Here is a 16051-nt window from a genome sequence, read left to right on the forward strand (position 1 = left end):
TTCGCCACTAAGTGCGGGTCATAGGGTTTTTTCCCTTATAGTTGTTTCTATAAGAGTATTTGTTGACCTCTGTGGCAGCATTCACTGTTTCTTTTCCAGGTACCACTTTTGAACCTTTGGGTTCAGACACAATGTTCACATTGACATTGCTAGAGCTTCCATTTTCCATCATTCTTCGATTGAAAGTCACATACTGCCCACTTACCCATTGGTTAATGGGTGCTTTCCAAGATGGTTCTATATATATAATTCCTAAATAGTTCTCCTAACCCTAATCCACTTAGACCAATCAAATTATTTCATTTAGCCACATCATCCATTTAAATCCAAATAAATCACTCTACAATGCCACATCATTTCTACTTATATTATTATTATTATTATTATTATTATTATTATTATTATTATTATTATTATTATTATTATTATTATTATTATTATTATTATTATTATTATTATTATTATTATTATTATTTATTATTTTATTATTTCATCTCTATACTTTTCATATTCTACATTTATAAACTTATGACTTTTTAATATACACTCAATCTATATATATAAATCCTAGATAGTTGTGGAATTGTCTATCTAAACCCTAATCCACAAACCAATGAAAACTTTTCATTTAGCCATATCATCCACTTACATTCATTTAATGTGGGGTACTAATTGTAATTATTATTATTATTATTATTATTTTGGGTTATTATTCATTTACATTTGTTTGTTCATTTTATTATTTTTTGTATTTTATTGTTTTTTTTTCAAAAAGGTTAATGTTTTTGCTAATAATCTTTTGTCCAATCTTTGTAAATATAAGGAGTTGGTCAATTGTCAGGACTACTTTCTAATGTTAGTAAAAAAAATAGATAAAATAAAGTTTACTAATGGTTGTTATGTCCTGTATGATTTTTATCATATTCGATATTTGAGTATGAGTTAAGTTGGTTTATTTTTGCTCCAATAAATTTCAAATTAATATAAATGTCAAATTCGATAATACAGTAGTTTTTTTGTAAGAGATAATAAAGTAGTTTATCCAACTCAGAATCCTCCAATGAGATTTATAATATAAATAAAAACTTATGTTTCAACATCGATTGTTTTCCATGGTCAATTATATGTTGTCATTTCCATAGTTATTTTGAAGAATGAGTTAAAGATATTGCTAATCAATGTTAATGAAGAAGATACCAAAGTAACTTCAAATCTGATGTATAAATAAGTTTTTTAAATGTATAAGCATCGATATATATATAATTCCTAGATAGTTGTGCAACCACTAATCTAACCACAGTGTATGAGTATGACCATAAACCGTTTTCATAGTGACATGACAATTTATGGATTACCAACTTATTTTGGTAGATGCAATAGGATCCATTGTAATCTTTTCGAAATGTATAAACACATCTTTAATATCTATCTTATATTTACATCACTTTATTATATTTTTTTTTAAGGAACATCTCACTTTATTATTATTATTATTATTATTATTATTATTATTATTTTGTTTTTATTGATGTTATTATTATAATTTTCATAATACTTATTGTTTCAATTTATACGAATGATTTTTCAACATTATAATATAAAATACCGCATAACACCCGTGCATCGCACGAGTGTGGGAAACACCAGTTAGTTCTCTTACCATCAGGAGCTCGGCCAATGCATAATAAAATGAACAAAAAAAATTAAAATGAATAATAACCCAAAACAATAATAATAATAATAATAATAATAATAATAATAATAATAATAATAATAATAATTAGATTTAGTACCCCACATTAAATGGATGTAAGTGGATGATGTGGCTAAATGAAAAGTTTTCATTGGTTTGTGGATTAGGGTTTAGATAGGCATTTCCACAACTATCTAGGATTTATATACATTTCCCAACAAAAGTCATGGGTTGGATGCAATTTAACTGAGTGGTATACATTTTTCAACACCACTTCATTTGGATCGAAGGCAGCATCCTGCTCACCACAAGGAGCAATAGAAGCCAGGTTTTTATCGAAGTTCTGCAAAGTCATGGTGCCTGTCTCTGAAACATATGCACTCTGATCTGCCTCCACATTTTTGACCAAACCATCTTCTCTCCAGATGATTAATCTCTGGTGCATGGTTGAGGGGACAACCCCAACACCATGAATCCATTCTCTGCCCAATAGCAGATTGTAATTGGGTTTGGCAGCTATGACCATGAACAAGGTCTTTCGAACAGTGCTACCAACACACACTTCTAATTGCACTGCCCCCAGAGAATGGCCAGTTTTTCCTTCATAGTTGGCCAATACAACATTGTGGGAATGAAGGTCTGTATCATAAAGACCTAATTTTTTCAACATGAAATGGGGCATGATATTCACCACAGCTCCACCATCAACTAACACTTTATTGATTCCCACGTTATTGACTTTCGCTCTAATAAACAAAGCCTTCAAGTGGTTCTGCATTCCCAAGTCTGGCTTCTCGAAGACAGCTTTTTGTTCTTCGACACAACCATTCTGCATAACATAGTAACACATTGGCTTGTGATCAGCCAAATCAAGGGCCTCGAAGTCCTCTTCCAACTCGTTGACTTCTGTAGGCACATCATACTCCAACGGCAAGATGGACACCACATTAACCATAACGTCGAAATCAGATCCCTCATCTAGGAGATCATCATCCTCCATGTCATATTCACCTTCTGCCACTTCTTGGGCATTTTCAGCTGTTGGCTCCTCCAAGACTATGGAAAGCCTCTCTTTCGCTGACCTTTTGGCCACTTCAACTTTCTCAGCTTTCTGGGTTGCAACAACCTTGCCCCCAGCCTCAGCATCCTTTGCTGTCAACTTTTGTTTCCTCTGAAACCTTCGCCACTGAGTGCGGGTCATAGGGTTTTTTCCCTTATAGTTGTTTCTATAAGAGTATTTGTTGACCTCTGTGGCAGCATTCACTGTTTCTTTTCCAGGTACCACTTTTGAACCTTTGGGTTCAGACACAATGTTCACATTGACATTGCTAGAGCTTCCATTTTCCATCATTCTTCGATTGAAAGTCACATACTGCCCACTTACCCATTGGTTAATGGGTGCTTTCCAAGATGGTTCTATATATATAATTCCTAAATAGTTCTCCTAACCCTAATCCACTTAGACCAATCAAATTATTTCATTTAGCCACATCATCCATTTAAATCCAAATAAATCACTCTACAATGCCACATCATTTCTACTTATATTATTATTATTATTATTATTATTATTATTATTATTATTATTATTATTATTATTATTATTATTATTTATTATTTTATTATTTCATCTCTATACTTTTCATATTCTACATTTATAAACTTATGACTTTTTAATATACACTCAATCTATATATATAAATCCTAGATAGTTGTGGAATTGTCTATCTAAACCCTAATCCACAAACCAATGAAAACTTTTCATTTAGCCATATCATCCACTTACATTCATTTAATGTGGGGTACTAATTGTAATTATTATTATTATTATTATTATTATTATTTTGGGTTATTATTCATTTACATTTGTTTGTTCATTTTATTATTTTTTGTATTTTATTGTTTTTTTTTCAAAAAGGTTAATGTTTTTGCTAATAATCTTTTGTCCAATCTTTGTAAATATAAGGAGTTGGTCAATTGTCAGGACTACTTTCTAATGTTAGTAAAAAAAATAGATAAAATAAAGTTTACTAATGGTTGTTATGTCCTGTATGATTTTTATCATATTCGATATTTGAGTATGAGTTAAGTTGGTTTATTTTTGCTCCAATAAATTTCAAATTAATATAAATGTCAAATTCAATAATACAATAGTTTTTTTGTAAGAGATAATAAAGTAGTTTATCCAACTCAGAATCCTCCAATGAGATTTATAATATAAATAAAAACTTATGTTTCAACATCGATTGTTTTCCATGGTCAATTATATGTTGTCATTTCCATAGTTATTTTGAAGAATGAGTTAAAGATATTGCTAATCAATGTTAATGAAGAAGATACCAAAGTAACTTCAAATCTGATGTATAAATAAGTTTTTTAAATGTATAAGCATCGATATATATATAATTCCTAGATAGTTGTGCAACCACTAATCTAACCACAGTGTATGAGTATGACCATAAACCGTTTTCATAGTGACATGACAATTTATGGATTACCAACTTATTTTGGTAGATGCAATAGGATCCATTGTAATCTTTTCGAAATGTATAAACACATCTTTAATATCTATCTTATATTTACATCACTTTATTATATTTTTTTTTAAGGAACATCACTTTATTATTATTATTATTATTATTATTATTATTATTATTATTATTATTATTATTATTATTATTATTATTTTGTTTTTATTGATGTTATTATTATAATTTTCATAATACTTATTGTTTCAATTTATACGAATGATTTTTCAACATTATAATATAAAATACCGCATAACACCCGTGCATCGCACGGGTGTGGGAAACACCAGTTAGTTCTCTTACCATCAGGAGCTCGGCCAATGCATAATAAAATGAACAAAAAAAATTAAAATGAATAATAACCCAAAACAATAATAATAATAATAATAATAATAATAATAATAATAATAATAATAATAATAATAATAATAATAATAATAATAATAATAATAATAATTAGATTTAGTACCCCACATTAAATGGATGTAAGTGGATGATGTGGCTAAATGAAAAGTTTTCATTGGTTTGTGGATTAGGGTTTAGATAGGCATTTCCACAACTATCTAGGATTTATATATATATATATATATATATATATAGATAACCTAACCTAGCCTTCCAAAACAACATGATAGGCATTTCCCGCTCAAACACTCGCCGGAATGATGACCACCGCCGATGATCCAGAATACTGGACGCAACTGATGGCCACTTACCTCCTCCGCCCCGAATCCGACCATTCCGATCAACTCCGCTCCATTTCATCTTCTCCCGATTTCAATCTTCATTTTCCTCTCTACATCGAGTAAACTACCTCTTCCATTTTTTCTTTTCTTTTCATATCCTTTATTACTAATTCTATATTATTATTAACCCTAACTCTCTTTTTTTGTATCTACTGTGTATAGCTTCGCAGAATTGTTGGATTATGATCCTCGCATTGCCCATCTCATCTTTTCCCAATCCAATACCTATCTTCAACTATTCGATGAAGCTGCTCTTAGGACTCATGTATCATTCCATTTCCTCTTTTCTTCTTCTTTTATTAGTTTAAAAATAAAAACTTGAAAAATGAACTATCAATTTAGTCTTTTTAAACTTTCATTCTTTCACGGATTTAGTTCTTAAACTATATAAATGTAATAAATAGTCTTTGAAGTATATGAAATCCGTCAATTTAATCACCAAAGGTCCGTTTGATTTAAAAAAGGTAAATACCGGACAAAACACGACAAACTTTTATGGTATCCGACAATTGTTTGTCTTATTTTGGTATTTTAGACGTGTATTTGAGACAAAAATTTGTCTTATGGTTTATTGAGAGACAATAATTTCAATTTTTGTCTGGTTTCTTGCCCCCAAATTTGTCTAGTCTCGAAGCAGTTTTAAAATTAAACACAATACAATTTAAGTTGTTCTGCCGAGTCTCTTATTTTTTAGCGGATAAAAAGTATATGAAAATTTGTGAATTTAGTCCCAAACATCTTAGTAGTAGGGACTAAATTGGCAGATTTTAAATATTTTAGGACTACTTAATATATTTATATAGTGTAAGGACTAAATATTGAAGAGAGTGTGATAGTTTAAGGACTTAATTGATGGTTTATTCAAAATTGAACTAGAACAAAAGAGTAGAAGATTGACTTATGTTGGGGTTTGGTTGATGGTAGAGAATTGTGTTAGGAGAAATGGCTGGTGATGAAAAGAATACTGTGGTTGAGAAAAAGTACATTCACGTTCGGATTAACATCAGTGGTTCTCCCCTTGAATGCCCTGGTTTGTTTCTGCTCACCGCTTGTTTGTCGCAATTCCCCATTAAGGACCCTCATGCCAAATTCTCACTGATAATGATGTTATTCTATTAGAGACTTTTCCGAGCATAGGACGTGTACGGGTGCAGCACCGAGGGATTCTTCTCACTCTCAAAGGGATAGTAATCAGGTCCGGAGCTATCAAGATGCATGAAGGAGAGAGGAAGTACATGTGCCACAAATGCAAAAACAGGTGCATTGTGTTCTCTTCCCCTTTTGCTCACATTATTATTTATACGGAAAGTATATCGTTTGTTAATCACTCTTGGCGAGGGTTTAAGGTAAGGATACTACTGGTCTTTTGCAAATAATGAATATTTAAATCTTTTGTTGTACTATCAGTAACTGTTACACTTAACTCGATATATGTAATGGGACAGACATACTACACACAATTCTGATTCATTTACGCACACTTGTTAATTTTCACAATAACCTGGTTCTTGGTCTTTTTCATTAAAAGTTATCACAAGCAAGATTTTAAATTGTAGCCGTGGTTATGGTTTAGTTGCAATCTTTCGTGTTGTGGAAAGAGATGGTCAATGCGATTGCGGTCATAGAAGTTAAAAAACATTGACATCGCGGCCTCAATTGCAGTCAAATATCTCTATTTAAAACCGTGATGATATGGGCTGGGTGGAAATTCTAGCTACTTGCCCTTTTGGTTGGTCATCACTCCAGTCCTTTTTCTAGACGCTTACCCGTGCGATGCACGGGTCTTATGCTCTATTTTATATATATAATTCCTAGATAGTTCTCCTACTATCCATCTTAACCCTAATCCACATCATCCACTTACATCCAATTAAATCACACAATAATGCCACATCACTTCCTTATATTATATCATTTTCATCTCTATTTTTTTTTTATATTATATCAATCTCATAATAAATAATAAAGAATTATGCTTCTCCAATTATCCAAAAATTGATGTCACAAGATGTTACAATTTTCTACATTATTATTGAATTATACCTCTCCAATTATCCAAAAATTGATGTCCCAAGATGTTACACTTTTCTATATTACTATAACATTCCTTAGTGACAATGAAGATGAACATATTTGGATTCTCTTTCAACATTTATCCCATTTAAATGTCAACCGTTTTCATAGAAACAACAAAGAGTTTATAATTTAGTCACACAAAAAAATACGAAGAGTGTATACATTATTGACTTAATTACATTTCTATTGAGTTTAGTTTTTAGTTAAAACAAATTACTCTTTCAAACTATAGCTCCTATCTACCCTCACGTGTCTGTTATAGTAGCTGGAAAAGCAAATCTAAAGTTGAAAGTTCGAATTGTTAATGTGTAGAATGTAACAGACAAATACAAATCAAACTGAGGTTACGTCTATGAATATGTTGTTTGTTGATGAAAAGGTGATGTACTATCTTGATATACTTCTCACATTTTCACAAAATCTCTATTGATGTTTTTTTTATTGACTTTTTCCCTTTTTTTTTACTTTGATCATTCAATGTGATAAGATTCTTGCTACTTTGGGAAATAGTTTGGTTTCAAAGATAAAAAAATTGGTTGACGAAGGATCAACATATAAGGTTGAAAATATATTGGTTGGAGGAAGTGATAAGTACATCACTTTATTATTATTATTATTATTATTATTATTATTATTATTATTATTATTATTATTATTATTATTATTATTATTATTATTTTCACAACACTTATTGTTACAATTTATATGAATAATTTTTCAACAATATATATATATATAAGTGCTATATACAGCGAAGCGCCTTTCACGAAATCATCACGAAGCGCCTTTTTTTTTTTTTTGGAAATTGAAAAATTGCTTTTAACACTTCATTGTGTTTTGAGAAATGAACTGTGCTCCAAAATCCATCGCTTCGCCCTCAAAATCAACTTTGCAGTTTCAATTTTGCAATTCTGAAAATGAGTTTTTTGAAACTCTGAATCTCTTGGAGCATTGGATGTCGGATTTTCCGGCTTATATATTCAACGAGATAGATTATCTCTTCCATAGCAAACAATTCCTCAATGAGAAATTTGCTGGTCTTGAGAGGTATTAGGAAGAGACCTCAACTGGTTACAAAAGCTTGACAAAGAAATTATGGAAGAGAGAGAAACGATCGGGCAAGAAAATTTTGGAAGAGGAAGTTGCATAGAAAAAACAGGGTGTTGTGTTGTTGGGTGGAAGATGAGATGAGAGACAATAAAAAAAACAGGTTTAATAATTAAATGATGCAAATCGGTGCACCAGTAAGTAATTGCCACGTGTTTCGGGATAAATTCGTGAACCGCGTTTTCACTACAAGTAGCATTTCTCATATATATATATATATATATATATATATATATATATATATAGGGGATACTTCAAGTGAGAGGAGTAGTTATTGTGAGAGATGAGAGGATATAATATTAACCGTCAGATGAAAATCAACGATCGAGATTAAATTAAATCTTTAAACCAAGCAAGCATGTGATCACTGTTCACACAATTACTCTAAAAAAACCAGATCTCTTCTTCTTCTTCTTCTTCTTCAGTTTCTCTTCTCAGTTCTCCTAATTATCTCTGGTCTAAAACTACCATGACTTCAATTTGCTTCAAATCAAAATTGGACTGAAAATAATTCTAAATCAATAGCACATCAAATAATCCCAATTGGTCAAATCTCCATATATATTTTAGTTTTTTCCAAATTAAAAGTAGAAGAATCTATGTTTTTCTATCAAATAATTACGAGAATATGGCAAAAGTACAACACTGTTTGCAGAAGCAGTGTTTGAAACTAAAATAGGAAACTGAATGTTTTTTTTTTCTTCTGTCTATCGCATACAAAAAAAAAGGAATTAGAACAAAAAGGGAACGGGTGACCTAAGAAAATAGAACCAAATTAAAGATCAATATTTCATTATTTGGTTAATTCATGAATAAAGAAAAAGAAATTTAATGTTGATTGAAACACATGGTTGCAGAATTGGGTTTATGCAAATGGAGATGTGTATTGTCGATTTGCGATGTACAATCATCAAAGAAGACAAGGATGAAAGGGAGAAGAATCAACTGCACGCGTTGATCTTAGCAAAGTTGGTTTATTTTAATCCAATGGTTGTCAATGAGTCCTCTCATCTCTCACAATAACTACTCCTCTCACTTGAAGTATCCCCATATATATATATATATATATATATATATATATATATATATATATATATATATATATATATATATATATATATATATATATATAGGGAGGGATCAAATTACACCGGTGTAACATTTGAGTAATGTTACACCGCTCAATAACGCTTTAACGAATACAAATTTTACAAAATCCACCGTTGGATTGAAAACTTATATCGTATAGATCATCCATGTTAAATTTTACTAAAATCTAAAATCGTTTGATATGTTATTGAGACCAATGAAGATTAATGGTTTAAGCGTTTTTATTGAATACCGTTAATCTTGATCTATCTCAAAAACATATCAAACGATTTTAGATTTTTATACAATTCAATATAGATGATATATACGATATAAGCTTTCAATCCAACGGTGAATTTTGTAAAATTTGTATTCGTTAAAGTGTTATTGAGCGGTGTAACATTACTCAAATGTTACACCGGTGTAATTTGATCTCTCCCCATATATATATATATATATATATATATATATATATATATATATATATATATATATATATATATATATATATATATATATATATATATATATATATATATATATATATATATATATATACACACTTCACATCCCGAGAACCTAAGCAATGTAAGACTTCAAACAATCTCTAACAACACAACTTCACATTCAACATGAAGAAATGCTTCATATTTTATTTTAATAGTGTAATCCTATAAGATCTTAGTTTTCTTTATATGAGTTGCATTTGTATATATAATTATATGTCACTTTGTTTTTTATTTTTGATGTATCCTTTATTTTATTTTTTTTCAATAAGAGTTAGAGGTATACCTATACATACATACTTTTTATCACGTGATTTTTTGAAAATTACGTATCAAATAGCGTAACTGCTAATTACTCCTTTCTATACAATTTTAGGTATCAAATTGTGTAAGCACACATAAAATATTTTTAAAAATCATAGTTATGATAAATATATACCGTTTGTTTATGAAGTTGATGAGTTATTTCTTCTTTATGTAGTAGAGTGTCAATAATTTATTTGACTTTGATCTTCTAATTATGTCACAATGCGCGCATGAACCTAAAATATACTCGAACAATATCCGATGACTTACAACATGATCACGATCATTAATGTATCCCTCAATATTCCTGCAAATGTAACCTACACACAATATAAGAAAGAAAAAAAAAATAGTGCTTACTTTTATGAGTATATAATGAGTTTCTTTTGTTTTTGTATGCTTAATTACTCTTTGGCAAATAGGCATGTGAAAATAATGCATTGTGGTGCATTGGTAATAATGATGTTCAAAAGCTTGGAACAAGTGTTTTTCCTAAAAATTTGAAGGCTACTACTATCGGTGAGACAATATATATAGATTTATTGATATATCCTTATGTACCGTTTGACTTAGTTTTTTATGACTTATTTCTAACTAGAACATCGACTCGTGCGGTGCACGGGTCTGATTAGCTGTAAGACATATAATGATTAAATAAGATATGATAATTCCAATAATGTAAGGTATATGAAAAAAGTTGAGTAAGATTAAACGATAGTTCAACAATAATTTTGGAAAAATATTCATACAAAGAAAATTATGTTATATTACGGAAGACTTCCTTATAGCTCACATTCGAAGTCTTAGTCGTATCTTCACCGTCGTCATTGATAATCAATATTTTTAATCTTTTTCTAGAAGTAACTCTTGAAATTGCAACATACAACTAACCATGTGAAAACACTGGCGACGGAAGATATATTCCAACATGCTTTAAAGATTGTCCCTGATTCTTATTAATAGTCATCGCAAAAGAAATCATTATAGGAAATTGTCTCCGTTGAAATTTAAAAGGAATTCTCACGTCAGATGGTGTCAGAGAAAATCTATGTATGAAAACCTGATTACCAATATTACTTCTTGAAATAATTTTTCCTTCAAGAGCACGTTTTCCCAATCTCGTAATAATACAGTAGATAGTTGTGTAAGAGATAATAAAGTAGTTTATCCAACTCAGAATCCTCCAATGAGATTTATAATATAAATAAAAACTTATGTTTCAACATCGATTGTTTTCCATGGTCAATTATATGTTGTCATTTCCATAGTTATTTTGAAGAATGAGTTAAAGATATTGCTAATCAATGTTAATGAAGAAGATACCAAAGTAACTTCAAATCTGATGTATAAATAAGTTTTTTAAATGTATAAGCATCGATATATATATAATTCCTAGATAGTTGTGCAACCACTAATCTAACCACAGTGTATGAGTATGACCATAAACCGTTTTCATAGTGACATGACAATTTATGGATTACCAACTTATTTTGGTAGATGCAATAGGATCCATTGTAATCTTTTCGAAATGTATAAACACATCTTTAATATCTATCTTATATTTACATCACTTTATTATATTTTTTTTTAAGGAACATCACTTTATTATTATTATTATTATTATTATTATTATTATTATTATTATTATTATTATTATTATTATTATTTTGTTTTTATTGATGTTATTATTATAATTTTCATAATACTTATTGTTTCAATTTATACGAATGATTTTTCAACATTATAATATAAAATACCGCATAACACCCGTGCATCGCACGGGTGTGGGAAACACCAGTTAGTTCTCTTACCATCAGGAGCTCGGCCAATGCATAATAAAATGAACAAAAAAAATTAAAATGAATAATAACCCAAAACAATAATAATAATAATAATAATAATAATAATAATAATAATAATAATAATAATAATAATAATAATAATAATAATAATAATAATAATTAGATTTAGTACCCCACATTAAATGGATGTAAGTGGATGATGTGGCTAAATGAAAAGTTTTCATTGGTTTGTGGATTAGGGTTTAGATAGGCATTTCCACAACTATCTAGGATTTATATATATATATATATATATATATATATATATATATATATATCTATATATATAATTCCTAAATAGTTCTCCTAACCCTAATCCACTTAGACCAATCAAATTATTTCATTTAGACACATCATCTATTTAAATCCAATTAAATCACTCTACAATGCCACATCATTTCTACTTATATTATTATTATTATTATTATTATTATTATTATTATTATTGTCATCTATATACTTTTCATATTCTACATTTATATACTTATGGCTTTTTAATATACACTCACTCAAGCCTTTACTTAGTCTTTACTTTTTTTGGGGAATATAATAACTTTTGCTTATTATATTATAATAAGGAGAATACAAAAATATACACTAATTAACTTTGTAACTCCCGGTAATATTTTTTCATCTCTTAATTCACAATTCAATTTTCATCCCTTTGACTCTTCTACCAATATTTTAATATATAGGTTACAATTGTTTTAATTTGAATCTTATTCATATTTTCCTAACTAACCATTACGAATGTTAGAAACAAATATTTTCATCCCCTGATAATTACCATTTGTTTTTTCGGTTAAACGTGAGAATAGATTTTTTCATATCTTATATGTGCAATTTATCTTTCCATTATCTTGCCTCTTCATCTTTTGTGCATCCGATATAAATAATTATGTTATTTTCTAAAACCATGATTTGTTGTAGTTATTTTATTTTTTTGCAAAAATTAACTTTTTGCATAACAAAAAAAATTAAGAGAATTTGACATTTTTTGTTTGTTGCAGATCATACATTCAACTTTTGTGTTGCACATCCATTTATATGTTTAGTTAAGTGTTACTGTATATGTGTATTCATATTCTATTATGATACAAATTAAATAATATATACTTTATTTTTAATTGAATTATGTAATAGTTGTTTTACTTTCCTTTCCTTTACTTTTTTATTTATTAATTTTTTTTATTGATATACTTATTTTTATAATTTTTTATTTTAGGCTTTGGGTCATCATCTCTTACTCAAAAGAATTGAACTGTGAGGTTGATGCTCTTCACATATGTCCCTTTGGAATATTTTTAAAAGGTATGTACCCTTTAATTTTATTTGTTTTATTTGAGTTTTTCTAATTCTGTCACTATTTATATGCCAATTGTGTGACTTAAATTTTGCCACATCTCTTTTCATCCAATCATTTGTGTATTTTGAAATAAATTTATATGTTGTGCGGAGATATAACTTATTACTCCTGTATATATAAATTTTAGATAGTTATTCTGTTACTCAGGTAAAGTAAACCATAATCCTTAAACTAATAATATTTCTTCATTTAACTACTCACTTACAATGTCACATCACTTCTTCTTGGAAAATAAATCTTTTGAATCTCGGATTCTCTATTTTATTATTATTATTTTGATAATATTTAATGTTTCAGTTTTATGCAATTGTAAAATTAAAATAATCGCATCACACCCGTGCATCGCACGGGTAAGGGTCTAGTATATATATATATATATATATATATATATATATATATATATATATAGATAACCTAGCCTTCCAAAACAACATGGCCCAAAATTTTCAAAGCCAACCGATTAGACCCCTCTAATAAAGAAAAATGGTACAAATTTACATATAAAAGGGTTTCAACCTACACAATCAGGTATCATTCATCGTGCACATCTATCATAAGGTTTGTTAAAGCACTTGTTATCCAGCAAATGTAGTAAGCAGTATTTGTATATACTATATAGAAAGATAGAGAATTGCTTAACCTTGCAATTATAAGATTCTTAGCTGCCTTAAGAGCCTCAGAATACGATTTACCAAGCCTTTTCAACTCGGCTAAAACACAGCTGCATTACCTCAATCCAAAATCCAAAACCCATATCAACAACACAAAAACAAATTAACAAACCAAAACAAAAGAATCCAAATCAAAACAAAACAAAGACCTTGTTGTGTAAAGCTTGACAGGAGAACTAAGAATATTGGCAAGAGCCGTGTCAGCCGGAGTTATACGATTGGCAACAAGGTGATGAACAAATGTTCCATCACAAAGAACTCTGTAAGGCTTATGGAAACCAAAACATGCAGTGTAAAACGTTAAACTCTTCCTATGCCTTTTTTGCTTCTTAACCTTCATCTACATAAAAAACAAAAATTTATATTCAAATTAAAACAATGAAAACCTAAATTTTCATCTTTATGTATAAACAAAACGATTTCTTTCATGAAATTGAAATCCAGATTCTAAAGCAAAAAATAAAATCGATAATTTCCTATGCTTTCAATCGCGAAATCGCTTTGCTATGGAGAATATTTCTGGTGTGTTGTCTTTGTATCTGTTGTGCGGCTGTCGGCGACAAACTCCGACTGCGGTTTCCGGCTGGCTTTTGCTTTTTACGGCAGAGTATGGAGAACGGCGGGACACTGGTGCTTGTAACAGTAGTAGTTAGCAACATAGAAAATTTTAGACTGAAAATAAATGAAAGCCACGTGTAATTATTTTATTGGACAATAGTAACTTAGCGCAAATATATATTTTAGAGATGCTATAGTGATTTAGAATTAGGGTTTTATGTGTGGAAGGTTAGAGAACAGTCGACTTGTATTTTCCTCTTGTTAACCTCTTGTCAACATGAAATGGGGCATGATATTCACCACAGCTCCACCATCAACTAACACTTTATTGATTCCCACGTTATTGACTTTCGCTCTAATAAACAAAGCCTTCAAGTGGTTCTGCATTCCCAAGTCTGGCTTCTCGAAGACAGCTTTTTGTTCTTCGACACAACCATTCTGCATAACATAGTAACACATTGGCTTGTGATCAGCCAAATCAAGGGCCTCGAAGTCCTCTTCCAACTCGTTGACTTCTGTAGGCACATCATACTCCAACGGCAAGATGGACACCACATTAACCATAACGTCGAAATCAGATCCCTCATCTAGGAGATCATCATCCTCCATGTCATATTCACCTTCTGCCACTTCTTGGGCATTTTCAGCTGTTGGCTCCTCCAAGACTATGGAAAGCCTCTCTTTCGCTGACCTTTTGGCCACTTCAACTTTCTCAGCTTTCTGGGTTGCAACAACCTTGCCCCCAGCCTCAGCATCCTTTGCTGTCAACTTTTGTTTCCTCTGAAACCTTCGCCACTGAGTGCGGGTCATAGGGTTTTTTCCCTTATAGTTGTTTCTATAAGAGTATTTGTTGACCTCTGTGGCAGCATTCACTATTTCTTTTCCAGGTACCACTTTTGAACCTTTGGGTTCTGTAACGACCCAATTTTCAAATTATTAATTTTAATGAGTTAAAATATTTTATTTAACGTGGCATTTTAATTAAGTTAATAACTTTAGTTAATTATCGAGTACTTAGTTATTAGGCGAGTAGTGAGAGTTAACTCGAATTGGGCCAAGCCAATGGGCTTGAGGCCCAATGGGCCGAGTAAGCTTGAGTGGGGCGGCCATATGGCCAAGTCCAAGAGGGAACATTTCATTATGTTCTTGTTCTTGAGGTTGGAGAGAGAAGAGAGCTCAGTGGAGCTAGGGCAAAGGAAGTGAGGAGAATCAAGATCAAATCTTCGTATTTTCTTCGAATCCAGGTAAGAGAGTAGATTTCATATTCGTGGGTGACTCGAGGAAGGGGAGAATGTCGATTTCTCCTCACCCGAACTTCCTCCACCCCATTTTCGTTTTAGATAGGAATGGATTTCTTGATGAAATTCGTTCCTAAGGTTCTTGTTGTGTTTAACATGCTTGTAACATGATTAATGAACGGAAATATTTGCTAAAAACGAGTTTTCTAATGGATTAAACTCAAGAACTTAGTGTTCTTGAGAGTTTTGATGAAATGGTGTAAATCTTTACTTTTTCGTAGTAAAAATGGTAGATCGGTGAAATGAATCGTCCTTTTGTGTTTAGA

General features: G+C 30.2%; 2 protein-coding genes across 2 annotated transcripts; one reads left to right on the forward strand and one right to left on the reverse strand.

Moving 5' to 3' along the window:
* The first annotated feature begins 4865 nt into the window (after positions 1-4865).
* Positions 4866-6358, forward strand: LOC123904909 (probable DNA helicase MCM9). Its single transcript, XM_045954514.1, has 4 exons — positions 4866-5026; positions 5130-5232; positions 5892-5997; positions 6087-6358. Exons 1-4 carry the CDS (start codon positions 4884-4886, stop codon positions 6341-6343), a joined length of 609 nt encoding a protein of 202 aa, XP_045810470.1. The 5' UTR covers positions 4866-4883; the 3' UTR covers positions 6344-6358.
* Positions 6359-13774: 7416 nt separating this feature from the next.
* On the reverse strand, positions 13775-14569 carry LOC123904915 (rRNA-processing protein UTP23 homolog). The gene is made up of 3 exons (XM_045954518.1): positions 14406-14569; positions 14079-14269; positions 13775-13979 (listed from the first exon to the last, which is right to left on the reverse strand). Exons 2-3 carry the CDS (start codon positions 14267-14269, stop codon positions 13790-13792), a joined length of 381 nt encoding a protein of 126 aa, XP_045810474.1. The 5' UTR covers positions 14406-14569; the 3' UTR covers positions 13775-13789.
* Positions 14570-16051: the final 1482 nt, after the last annotated feature.

The sequence above is a fragment of the Trifolium pratense genome, linkage group LG1 (assembly GCF_020283565.1).
Source record: "Trifolium pratense cultivar HEN17-A07 linkage group LG1, ARS_RC_1.1, whole genome shotgun sequence".
In the NCBI taxonomy this organism is placed as follows: Eukaryota; Viridiplantae; Streptophyta; class Magnoliopsida; order Fabales; family Fabaceae; genus Trifolium; species Trifolium pratense.